The following is a 13,616-nucleotide window of genomic DNA, read 5'->3' on the forward strand; positions in this document are numbered from 1 at the left end:
TGTAAATGGTTCTCTGCTAGGAAAATGATTGTAGGAGGTTGCAAATGTGTTCAGACTCATTAAGCCTTTCAGCATTTTGTCATGTCACAGCTAAAAGCTTCAATGCATTTTTGTCGAGTTTTAATGCAATACAAAGTAGAGCATAATTAAGAACAGGAATGAACATTTTGTGTGGTTTCAATGTTTTTTTTTTTTAAAGAAACATCTGAAAAGTGTGGCTACTTATGTATTCATCCCCCATGAATGTTCCAGCTGAAAATCTTTTGGGGGGTTTTCTCTACACGTTTTGCACATCTAGAAACAATTTCTAAGTCTATGTAGAACATTTTCTCAAGCATCTTTTTTTTTCTTCCAAATCTTGCAAAATTTCCCAGTTATTTTTAAAGTTTGACTGTGCCATTCCAGTAGGTTTTCCAGGACAACAGTATAGTATGTAACCAGCTACTCTATGCACAGGGAGAAAAAAAAGAAAGAATGCAGCTCCAACTTAAATAAATTGCTTTTCTCCAGCAAAATTATTTTATGTTTGTTTAACTTGACAACTTAGTAAACTTAGTAAATTAACTTTGATTAACTTATTGCTTGTGAGCAATTAAAGCAATTTCTTTAAGTTAAATCACCTATTCTCTTTTTTTCAGTGTACGTGTTGAAGAAACTATCGACACAGAATGATGGTGCCAAGGTTATGTTTCAACATAGGAATGACATGTTCAGGATGATTAGCAGGGTTAGTTTCCGACCATAAAAAAAACAACAAAACTTTATAATGATATTTGAAGAAAGCACCTTCTTCTTCCTTTTGACAGATTCTTCCACATCAACTACATATCTCTGGATCATACTCAGAATTATTTCAAGTCTTTCGGCTATTTATCTGATTAATGTCCCTCCAGTCAGTTTGGATGTGTATCCATGCCTTGGTAATTCTGCAGTTGTACCATACTCCTTTCATTTTTAAGGTGGTTGAATGGTTCTTCCTGAGATGTTCAGATCAATCTAACCTTTTCCTTGACCTGTCTGCTGTGTTCCTTGGACTTTAAGACTATCTTGGTTTCTATGAAACCTCTGAGGCATTTGCAGAACACCTGAATTTATAATGAGATGAAATTACAGCTGGGCTCCTACTGGTTGGGCTGTATTATATTGATAAGCGTCACTGCGAAGAGAGCCGTAGAGATGCCCGTCACACTTTTCAGATTTTAATTTAAAAATATTAATAACTATTGTTGTCATTCCACAATCACCCTCAGATTTGTGTTGGTCTGTTATATCAAATACACACTAAAATAAATCAAAGGTTTGTGGTTGTAACATGACAAAATTGAGAAAGGTTCAAGGTACGCACACTTTTAAACCATAAAAGAGCCGTAATTACTCTCCATTGATTTTTTTTATGTTTGTTTAATCATGAGAGGCAAATTATTTAGCAAAAATATGCAAATATATGATGTATGCAACATATAGTTGTCGTGTATTAAACCGAGCTTAAAAAAACAACCCTGAGCATTTTTGATCTCATGTCTCACTCAGCTTCCATGGACAGCTGTATGTAGCCGGAGTGATAAATCGGTATTTTGCAGAAGGCTGCTGAGTCTAACCTTAGCGACATGAGAACAGCACTTTACCCATAACCACCATCAGCAGAATGAGAGCAATGAATTAGCAAGCTCAGAATTGGACGTTTTCATTTTGCTCAGTGAGTCCACTGGAGGTCCGGCTTTATGGAGGAAAGATTTGACAACTTTTCGTTTTGTCTTCTCAGTGATTAATTCCTCTTGATTATTATTCAGATTTGTTTGACCCTGTGAGGGTTCTTACATAAACCAGCCAGAGAGACACTGAATGGAATCCAAAAATAATCTTAATTTATTACAAAAAAGTTCAAAAATAATTAAACAATGAAGAACTGGGCCCAAAAACTGAGGTCAACATAACAAACTCCAACTCAGGTAGTAACACAAAGAACTCAAGCACAAAACTGACCTAACAAACAAGACATGAGGGGAGCTTAAATAGTGGCTGATCAGACCACAGCTGACACACAAGGGGTAATTAAACATACAAAAACTTAAATAAATACTAATCAATACAACACCAAATCTTTAAATTAAACAAACATTGGACTGAAACTACCAAATGGAAGAGACATTAAAGAACTGGTCAAATTAAATGAAAGAAAACCAAATTTCCCCGTCCCCTGGCAAACAAATGGAATGGCCCGCTGAGGAGGTTTGCCAGCCATATATGGATGTCAATTAGCTGGAGCTCTTCTGTGACCCTCCAGCAGCAGCTCCAAAGGAAACTGGCAACTCAAAACAAATAAATTAATTTGTTGCTTTTAACAAAAATATAAAGAACTGACAAATAAAGTTAACTAAATGCGTGCACTTCAAATAGTTAACTAAAAAGTCAAGCTAATGAAAATTTTCAAAAATAAAAATCTAAACTATTCACTAATTAATATCTAAATTAATATTAAGGATGAACAAAACAAACAGTTACCATTCAGGTCTGTGTGACAGTAGGGTCGGCTGTCACAGACCCATTTCCAGTAACGTAGCAGTCACCCACTTTTTTTTCTCATTATGTCAAGTTGTGTGATTAATGTTAAAAATGAAAATAGCAAGGTTAGATGTCAGTTGTCCTTACTCATTCACAGTTTCTAGAATATATTGACAGTCTTTAATTTATTTTAATGAAAGCACATATTTACCATACATTGTCCTTGCAAGCTCCTTCTACAATTAATGACACCTTTAAGGACCAGGCAGAAATAAAAGATACACTAAATGTTTGTTATGGAGAATCCAAGATGCCTTCTATTTTGTGCAGTTTCCTAGCAATAAGCTTCGGAGATTTTCCTTAATAATTGCTCCCCATCCAAGATGATTTGTCTTTACGACTTTTCCGTATTTACATCGCTGAAGCATAACTGAGAGCTTGAATGACCAAATAAATCTATAAACAATAAAGATAATAGAGCAACTAAATTTAGTAAACATAGGATGTGGGCGAAAATAGACCTCTGAGGCACTCCGTAGCTAAAAGTAGATGCTAAATAAAACAAGTTGCTCAAGTTTAAACAAGAAAAGAACTGGAATCATTTTGAGTGCAGTGACCCTGACATTCATATACACATCTAGATAATATTCTGTTCATCAGTGATGAACAGAAACTGAAAGACTTTGGCACCAAAATTTGTACAAAAACCTTAACATAAATTGTTGGTATGAAGAGCTGGTGACCCCATGATGCCATTCTTTGCTGCAGTTCTCTGACCGCAAACTTTGACCTCCCTTATACCACTCTACACTGTTCAAGAATTTCTGACAAGTAAGAATAACTTGCTTCCGCATCCTACTTTTTTGTTTTCTTGCAACAGTTCCAGATGTTTTTAACTTATTTATCATTTTGACTGTAGACAAGGTCAAATTTAGACAATTTTATGTTTTCTTGTAGCCCTTCCCAACTTACTAAATCAAAGCAATTCTATATTACTTTTTTTGTTATCCCTATTTTGTAGAGTGAGAGAAAAGTCAGCCTCTTAGTTAGACCCTATAGTTATGAAAAGTCCTACACTACTAATCAAAAGTCCATAGACACTCTGATTAGCTTTAAACATGAAAAAGTTAATTCAGTTACATGCACTGTTCATTAACCAAACATTATTTTTCTTAATGACTTAGACTCTCCCCAACCCTCATTTAATAAATGTATTTCTGTGAGGCTATGCTAAATGAAGTTACTTTTAAAGCATTTTTTTTTACCATGAGTGCTAATCAGTGTAAATTTCCCTTGGAATGTGCTGAACACTGAAAAGGACAATTTAGTACATTCATGCAGCCATCCCATCTTTCATCTTATGGGGGATTTAATTAAATGTAAGAAGAAAAAAAAAACACAAACACAGAAGCTTAAGATAAGCATTACACCAAATATGTCTTATAGTCACACAACACAATAATTTGTGTTTGAACTGTTGTAGTGCAATACTGTGCACACAGATGGTTAAAGATTGTTGCCTTGTCTTGCCACTAAAACTAATTTAGCATTGATCTGTCAGATTATCAGCAGATACACTACCAGTCTTCATGGTGACAACTGTCAAATATACAAAGGCTTGCAAAATCATTACAAACAAGTGATTGATTGTGAATGATTTATTGACTAGATGTCCTTAAAGCCTCATGCTTTCACTTGCATGTGTTCGTCATGAAGTGGTGGTTTGAGAGATGGTGAGGATGAATGCAGAGACCCAGGTGTGAAGAAAATTACGAATTTAATGATGAAAGGCTCAAACGGTCCAAACACAGGCGGCACGGCAGAGAGTACAGCCACAGCTAAATACCGGTAGCAATTGACGAAAGCCTGAACATGGAGCAAGCTAACCGGGACTTAAACAGTTCTACTGGAGAGCAGACGCAGACAACAACTGACTTAAGATGAGGACCCGACAAGAGACAAAGACAACAGGTGGACTTAAATACACAGGGGGGTAATCAAGGGAACGAGACACACCTGGGAACAATCAAGGGCTGACAGGACGACACAGACTCAGGGAAACAGGACTAAACACAGAAAATCCCCAAATAACTATACAGAAAACACAGATCATAACATTTTTATTTACTCCTTTTTGCCCTCCCTTTCTCCTTTTCTACGTCATAGTACGCTACATTTTTACACCTTGTGAGACCTGGATAAAAGAAATGGGCCACGTTTTTAAAGGTCAGAAAATTAAGCCAAAGCATAAATCTCCAACCTCTGTGGCCCACATTTCCTCTTTTAAAGCTCCTCTATTCCATTTTGAGTACAGACATCAAAAGCACGAGCAGCGACTGTAATACGGCGCCTGTGGAGCGAGGTGATACGGAAAGTTTCAGAAAGAACATCCTCTCATTTGAAAGCGAAAAAAAATATATGTATAAAAAGGTCTGGGAAATTATCTAAACTTGTGAGGAAATTATTTCATTGCTTGCCCTCTGGACAGACTTTTTTTCTTCCATGAATGTATGCACTTTTTGTATCTTGTTTCCTTTGCAGAAAAAAAGCAGAAAAAATGACAAAAGCTACTTGTCAGGCAAATTGTTTTTCTTTCACTGTGAAAAGCCTATGAAGTTTGTGTATCATCACAATGTCAGTGCTGTCGCTGATGCTGTGAAGCTCATTTTGTACTTGGTAGTAATGCTAATATAATACTGTTAGACATCATGACAAAGTATTTGTTGGTCTCTGTCTCATCACAAATCGTCCCCTTAAAGCCTCGTAGTGTCACACCAAAAAGTCAACATAGATTGATGTTAAACAGGACATTTGTTGCCATTTTTGTTTGCTTACTGTTTCATGAATTTGACAAGTTAACACAAATGCATATGTGAATTAAGCGACGAACATAAATGTTTTGTCAAAGCCGAAATATGACAGATATTCTTGTTTAGATATCCTGGGTTGCCGTGGATGATGTTAAAGCGTCAGATGGCCACAGGGCCTCTGGCAAATCTAGGTGACTTCACGGTTTTGAGGCTGAACAAAAGGACTTTTCACACACTCAAGGTTTCTTTTTGGCAATTTTCTTGACAAAAGCGTACAGCTGATGATTAGGGATCACATTTAGGAGGCACAGGGTCGTTCTTAGCTACCCTCAAAGGCCTCTGAGTGATGCACAGGAGTTTTCTAGACTTCTTGAGGGGTTATAGCAATGCAAAGTATTTTGCGTTGGGACATTTAGTTTTAACAACTAAGTTTGATTCCCTTTACAGCAGAATAATGCCATAGTTATGCCAAAATTGCTTTATGTTTTCTTCTCTTTCCACAATATGTAAGGGCATTGTGTCTTGAAACTACCAGGATTGTGATTTTTTTCCCCCCACACATTGAAAATAATTTAATCCTACATCAGCTGGAATAATAAAAAAAAAAAGTCTTACAGTGTATTCAACTCGTTCAGGTCAGCAAATCTTGGCAAGAGATTTTTCATTTCATTTTCTACCAAGGCAAACTAATATACTGAAGTTAAAGGTAATGGTACAAGCATTTTAAAAATAAAAATCGTTGCGTCATTTAAAACATTTCTCCTTGATTGCATATTGAACCCAAAAGAACTAGATCGTGGTCTACTTTTACAAGATTTCATGGTCGTGTAGTTGTTGCTATTGTAGATTAAATACGTATATGTACAAAATAGATGAAAATTTTATAAATATGTTGTAAAAGAAGGAGTTTGATTTTTGCTTTAAATGTGTCTGCTTTAGTTAGGTTTGTACCTCATTTTTGTTCCAAAATAAATTGTGCAATGAGTAAAAACATGCCTGAAAGCACTGCAAGCTGCTTTGTTTCAAAAGATTTACAATAGATATGAATGTAAGCAGAAAAACTGAGAAGTAATGAGATATAAAGACATTCTTATTTAATCACTGAATCAGTCTCTGTGCACTTGAAACAAGTCATTAATAAACCATACTTGTCTCTAACAGCCCCAGGTTTGCTTATATCTCCGTCTGCAGGCTGATAAGACATTGATCTCCGTCGTCCTGCTGTGCTGCTCTCTGATGAGGAATTGATGTATTGGTCAGTTTATATTTATAGAGGTGTGGGTGGCGGTGACTTGCTGTTTTTCTCATTTTTATTGAGAAAGATGGGGACAGTGGGGAGAGAGAAAAAACCCCAGCTGTGAATGTTCCTGGAGGATTCAGAACAACAGCAGACAGAGAGAGAGAGAGAGAGAGAGAGAGAGAGAGAGAGACTGCAAATTTCCACAGATCTAGTTTCTCAGATGCTCCATCATAAGTTAAGCTGCTCTTTTGCATATTAAGATAAAGCTGATCCAGATGAAGGTGCAGCTATTTTTCTTTTTTCCATAAAGGTGCAGATCATATTTTGAGGCCATCACTCATGTGAATAATTTCAGCAAAGGTATATTTGCACTTCCCTGCCTCTCGGGGCTCCCTGCAATCACTCTCTGACTCCCCTTCTCCGATGTTTGTGTCTTCCAGGTATTTATGAGCAGACATTTCTTATATAACTGCAGCCAACCAGTCCTGGATGTAAAGATAGCCTTTTGTCAGGTGTGTGTTCCTTACAGGTAAAAAAGGTACAGTATTCAATCCCTTCCATTTCCCCGTATTTCCTATGTGTGTTTTTGCTGTGTTTGCTGTGTTTCTGATAGGCTTCTACAGCGACCGGTGCTCACAAAACCTCTCATTTCATGTAAAAAAAAAAACAACAAAATCCTGCATAACGGTCTGGAATCGCTGTATATTTCCTGTGGGAATTCCAAAAGTAGATGAAAGCGAACGAAGAGCTTTTAACCTCACCGTGAACAATTAAGTATGCAAAACTATTTCCAGTGCAGACCTAGTTTCCTGCTGAAGTTCAATACCTCAAGTGCTTATCTGTATCTGAGACATTTGGCTAAAGTGGGGCTTAATTGCCTGCCTCCCGTTGACCTCGTATAGCTGAAATGCCAAACTCATTTCACATATGCATAATCCATACGTGGAGTATGTGTGTGAGAGGTGCGTTGGACCTTTTCACTGTGGCTCAGATTACTCAGGAGCTTTGCATGCTGTGTTGGATTGCACATGCATCTTATGTTAATGTTTAAGAGCCACTGTTGGTACTCCTATAAAGCCAAACATTAAAAATGAATCAAATCGCAGGTTATGTGTATTCATGTCATTATGTACATTTTCCTGATTCTTGACTTGCGTAGCTTTAAGGCTGAACTTACACAGTCGTACCCCAGCAGTGCAGCTTTATTTGGTTTGTGAACTGCGGAGTAATTACAGTCCGTAATTAATGTAATTATTATTTTGTTGTGCCACTATTTCCATGCCCGTAATTACAGCTTAATATATTGTGTCCACAAAGATGTAATAATATCTTCATCCGAGGGAAGCAATTACTGGCCCTGATGTAATAACATGGCCAGTATTTATTCTGCTGCCTATATTTTCGGGTAGAAAAAACATTTATGTTTCTGTAAGGCGACAACTGATTTTGCACAGGATTTGTTGTTGATCGTGGTAGTGAAGAGAGCACCTGTGAGAGTGACTTTCGTAACTATTGGTATCAAAATGCTGTACCTACAGAACAGAAATACATCTTTTAAATGTGCATAATTTACTTCTGTGTTATACAGTTTATGAACATCAATAAGTGTGAAGCGATATAACTTGTACCTTCTTAGGACCTAAAACATACAAATAAAGCCCAGACCTTTTTGGAACGATATGGTCAGACAAAGCTGAGGCTTTTTTTAAGAGTAACAACTTTTATGTTTTTTCTCTATTTAATGATATTAAGCGCCACTTGATGACAACGTGCTGTCGTCTATGAAAAAGCAAAAGTTAAACTGACAGTGAACCTTTCAACAGAATAGTAAACCTCGGCAGTATAACAGAAAATTGAGTAATAAAAAGACTTGAGTAAAAGCCTAGAATTGAATCCCACTCAACTGCTCAGGGGATTTAAAATGTACCATATTTAAGAAAACCATAAAACATCTAAAGTACTTAAAAAAAAGTACTATTAAAAAAGAGAGAGTATTAAAAAGTTCTTTCTCAGACAGGAGCTCCAACATCAGACATTTATTTTATCAAATGCTACCTTTGGTGTGCCTATAAACAGAAGGTATAACGTAGAATTCAAAAAAAGTAATCAGGTGTAGAAACAATTTAAATGCTGATTGTTAAATAGTAAAATAAAAAATAAAAATGCACATATTATATATGCTATGTAATATACATGCTTTTATTTTGTGATTATACTTAATTGCATTGGACATAGTAATTGGGTTTTCCTGCTGTAAATGTAAACCATGCCTTTCTCTTTCAGCAAGACTAACGCCACTACTGTGCTGTATTTGACTCGCGCAGGGTTTTGGCAAACAAGTGGATGTGTCATATATTGCCAAACATTACAACATGAGCAAAAGCAAAGTGGACAACCAGTTCTACAGTGTGGAAGTGGGAGACTCCACCTTCACAGTTCTAAAGCGTTACCAGAATTTAAAGCCCATTGGTTCTGGAGCTCAGGGAATTGTCTGGTAAGTTCACAGCCGTGCCTTTTGTTTTTTTTATGCCCTGGTTTAAATAGCGTCAAGATGCTTGATGACGCTCTTTGTTATGTTTAATGTTTGGGTTGTCTCAGTTTTACTGTTGGTCTCCTTGTTCTGTGGTTTATTGCTTCAAATGTTGATAAAATCTGTGACATATAGTGGAGTCTGGTTTCACATTAGGCCAAAGAGAGCATTTACGAACTCTACTTTCAGCCTTTTGATCTAGAAACGGCATAAAAGCATGCTTTTTAAGGCATTTATTAGTAAGTCAGATAAACTTTTGTTTTTAGTAAGCATTTATAATTCTTTTCAAGGTTTTTTAACATCTTATGCAGCTGATTCAATGCTCTCTGATTCATTTTGTGCTTTTAAGAATAAGAAAAACAAGCTCATTTCATCATCTGATTATCTGAGCAGAAAATTCTGATATGAAACTTTTTAATGTGACAACAGCAAGTGTTTATGAATTTCTATTTCAAGTAATAAAAACGCTGCTAAAATGAAGTTACAGCTGATGTTTTAAAATCATCAGCTGATTTTCAGTCACTTCTATATTGTCATAAATATAGTGTTAAATATATATATATATATATATATATATATATATATATATATATATATATATATATATATATATATTATATATATATATATATATATATATATATATATATATAACAAACAGAAAACATTCCTTAGAGGGATCAAGGTCAGTACTTGTGATATAATTTTTTTTTTCCTCAGGTGTGAGCTGATATCATATCTTCTATTTGTCACCACAGTTTTCTTATGAATCCTTAATCCAGATTGCAGAGGGAGCCATCTTTCATTGTAATTCACCTCACGCCTTCCCTGTCAGAATGCAGTGGAACGACTGCCAAAGCTCCACTTAAAGAAATGCCTCTTACCGTCTCTGTCGATCCACCAAACACATTCATAACTCATGCTCATGCTAACGCTGTGTCATTGTGCTAATATACAACCTTTCAGAATCCTCCGCACCGATGATCCAAGTCGACGTGTTTCGCGTTACACCTTTGCTCTCCATGTGCCCTCTTATAATCTCTGCCTTTTTGCTACTTCGATCCTAAAGGTAGCAAAACCAATTCTTAGTGGCTGCAGGTTGGCTTGAGGGCAGGTTTGGAAAATGCTTTTAGAGATCAATTGTAGAGAGGACATGAAACTGTATCTTCCCAGCTGTATATTTCTTGATTTTGCCCCCAGATAGCATCTGGTGTCATCTGGCGGTAACAGCAGACAAAAAAAAAAAGAGAAACAGAGACTGATTTGAGATATCAAGCATGAAAACCTATCTTTTTCAGATGTTTACAGATGCATTGACACATATTATGAAAAATGTGTTTTTGTATAAGTTGAAATAACTGTTTGCTCTCAACATGGTGATAAAACATTTAAAAAAAGATTGTTGGCTATCTTCGGTGCGAACCTCGGATGGGTGACATAATCACATTTACATAAACATCTGTGTGACTCAGTTCCAACAGCTAGTCTCAAATAAGCAACATGCACACAAGCAGACAGATTTAAAAGATTATGCCTAAGTCAGCGAGGACACATTCTGCTTTGCTTATGCAATCAGGCGATTTATCCTAGTTCAGCCAGAGAACATGCAAATAAGGAAAAACTTGCTTTCTGTTAAGATTTATTTTGCCAATGTTGTTGCCAGTAATTATGCCAGTCCATACAAACATTCATGCATTGGTGTTATAATCAGGTATTTGCTGATGCTGAGTTACGGTGCAATATGCTATGTAATGTCTGAAAAGTCAGTAGCTTCAATTTGAAGCTACTTTTAGCATACTGTATTTCATCAACATTTTATCACTGTTAATTTACTCACTAACGATGTAGTAGATGCGTAGCGTACATTTTTCTGGACATTGAGAGATATTTTGGGGACATATGTACATCTAGTCTTCCACACATATAGAGCAGTTTGCTAAAGTGCTAAGCTAACACTAGCATGCTTATTTAAATTGATGGCATTTGACATTTTTCATCTTGCAACAAATGTTGTTGCAGTTCCAATTAAAAATTTGGCTAAAAAAAACTTACTTTATAAACTTAGACTATTAGTTTGAACGATAAAAACTTTGAAGGCTAATATATCAGATGCTCTTTACGCAGCAAAAAGATCAGCGCTGACAGGCAGCCATATCAAGGACGGGGAGACAGGAAAATCGTATCCTGCCACTTTAAAAGAATGATTTCATGAAGAGCAGTTTGCAAAAGAATAGGCTAACCTTGTTGTGTTTGCTCTGTTTGAATATAAGTCACTGCTAATTTGACTTCCGCTTCATTGTTTCCAGTTCATTATTTGTTGATAAAGTGCAGAAAATATCATTGTCTTTCTTCAAAATGCTCTTTGCTTTGAACATTAGACAGTTTTACGGCTAATGTTTTACCTGCTTTCTGTATGGCATACCCATGACATGAATAAGCCAATCAGTTAATACATTATATTTTTTATTGTGAACAGGTTAAAAACTAATAAATCAGATAGATCAACAAAATAATGTTAATGACCGAAAATACAGAAAAAAAGGACAGAGTTTTTTTGTTTTTTTTTAATTAGCCACAAAATTAAGTCCACTGTGGTGGAGCTGACAGCGTTACAAACATATACAATATTCTGCACCAGATGTTAATGTTAGGATCAGACTTCCTTGCATTGGTGCTTTTTTAGAGGAAGCTTTCATGCTTTCATATGGGAATCCTAAAGATGGATCAAGGTTTTAAGTAATTTAGCTATTCATGACATCACCTTTCACTCATCTGGAAAAGTGATGACTTGCTAAAATCCTTGTTGGACAAATGCTTTTATAAATCCATCGTATGCATTCTCCACAGAGACATTTACAACCACAGCGCATTGCACTCAGCATCTTCTGCACGACAACATAAAAATACACCCATAGTCCCTTTACAGCATCGAAAGGCGATACGGAAAGATACAGAATATTAAATGACATTTTAATGCCTTATTTTTCCTCCACACCTGTTCTCTGAGAGTCAACAAAAAGGACTGCAAGGAGTTCCAATATAAAAGGTCTCCAGAGTCAGGGTTGCACTGTGCTAGCAAAGCAACCAGTTATGAGTCATATTTTCCTACTGGATACATTTTATTTTGCCAAACTGATTGCTTTGTGAAGTGAAAACAGTCCTTTAATTACCCTAAGGTTTATTTCATTGGAGGCTAAAAATGGAGAAATATTTTTACACCCTTTCATTGTCAATTTTTTCCAGGCATTATGTTCCTCCCTCCTACAACCCCTTCTAAAGAGGTGTACAAATGACTAAATGTTTTCGATAAACATTTAGTAAAAAAGAAAAAGGTTCTGTATTTTCATATAGCTTATGTAAATAAATGGTTCAGCTGTAAATATGTTTGACAGAAACTGTCTGTAGGCTTCCCTTACATTGATAACTTCAACATGCAGAAAATCATCTATTTGCTCTTGTGCTACAAATTGCAATTACTGTGCGACCACATGCACTCAGATAACCATCCAGCTATGAATGCTGAAAGAATGCTGATGATTATGTGCTTTTCCTCTCTCTTTCTCTCTCTGTCTCTCTCTGCAGTGCGGGCTATGATGCTGTCCTGGACAGGAATGTTGCCATAAAGAAACTGAGCAGACCCTTCCAGAACCAGACCCACGCCAAGAGGGCATACCGGGAGTTGGTGCTCATGAAATGTGTCAATCACAAAAATGTGAGTTATTGTTGTTTTGTTTTGTTTGTTTGTTTGTTTTTTTTGTGGGGGGGGGGGGTGTTGTTACGCATTGGGACAAAGAAGAAAAAAAAAAAAAAAAAAAGAAAAACACATCTGCTGTCAGCAAGATTCTATTTCTGGCCAAATCGCTCTGCTACAAAGTACACACTAGCCCCCATGCGATGTTGTGATCGTGCTAAACTCTGCGCCCGCTGGAGTGCAGCAAACTGGTGAGAGAGAGTGAAACCAAGAGCACTTGGAGGGATGACTGTAATCCCCACTGCTACACTTTGTCTCCCTCTCTTTGTTTCCTGTCACCAGCCTTTATCCCCTCCTCTTGCCTCCATTCCACCTCTTCAGACTATTTGGTCCTCTCTCACCAGAGTTCTTCTCAGCAGTCATTATCTTCTCACAGTCGCTTTCAATCAATTTGTTTATTTTCCCTTTTTGATTATCTGCATAATAACCCTCTGACTGCATCTTCTCTCTTTCAGATAATCAGTTTATTAAATGTCTTCACGCCACAGAAATCATTAGAGGAATTCCAAGATGTGTGAGTTCCTTTTTGTTTTTCTCATTAATTTTTGTTGTACATTTCGTGTCCATTCTGTGTTCCTCAATCGCCAGAGCAGAGCCGCTCCGGGGGGGTAGTCAGTGAAAGCCGATAGAGGCGTCATGTTCTCGTACTGAATCATAAATGAGAGCACGTTTGTTTTTAGAACAGTCCCTCTACTCGGGGATTTATACGTCTCATACGTCAACACATTTTTTTGTTGTAGTTCATGCAGAAACGTTTAAAATGCGTAACAACTAACCAGTCAA

General features: G+C 36.6%; 1 protein-coding gene and 1 long non-coding RNA gene across 8 annotated transcripts in view; one reads left to right on the forward strand and one right to left on the reverse strand.

Annotated features, from left to right (window-relative positions):
• Positions 1 to 13,616, forward strand: part of mapk10 (mitogen-activated protein kinase 10) — a 41,341-nt gene that overhangs the window by 11,129 nt on the left and 16,596 nt on the right. For 4 of the 7 annotated variants that reach the window (XM_008424534.3, XM_008424541.3, XM_008424538.3 and 1 more), the window contains exons 2-5: positions 6,993 to 7,064; positions 8,877 to 9,046; positions 12,665 to 12,794; positions 13,289 to 13,347. In XM_008424534.3, the coding sequence (XP_008422756.1) occupies positions 6,993 to 7,064; positions 8,877 to 9,046; positions 12,665 to 12,794; positions 13,289 to 13,347 (431 nt within the window). Of the gene's footprint in view, positions 1 to 6,992; positions 7,091 to 7,165; positions 7,327 to 8,876; positions 9,047 to 12,664; positions 12,795 to 13,288; positions 13,348 to 13,616 lie in introns of those variants that run through there. The other 3 variants (XM_008424537.3, XM_008424535.3, XM_008424536.3) reach the window with 3 other exon arrangements.
• Positions 1,844 to 2,540, reverse strand: LOC145554099 (uncharacterized). Its single transcript, XR_014090140.1, has 2 exons — positions 2,503 to 2,540; positions 1,844 to 2,302 (listed from the first exon to the last, which is right to left on the reverse strand). It is a non-coding gene; the product is annotated as an uncharacterized LOC145554099 (long non-coding RNA).

Source organism: Poecilia reticulata, chromosome 12 (genome assembly GCF_904066995.2).
Source record: "Poecilia reticulata chromosome 12, P_reticulata-male-v2, whole genome shotgun sequence".
NCBI classification, from domain to species: domain Eukaryota; kingdom Metazoa; phylum Chordata; class Actinopteri; order Cyprinodontiformes; family Poeciliidae; genus Poecilia; species Poecilia reticulata.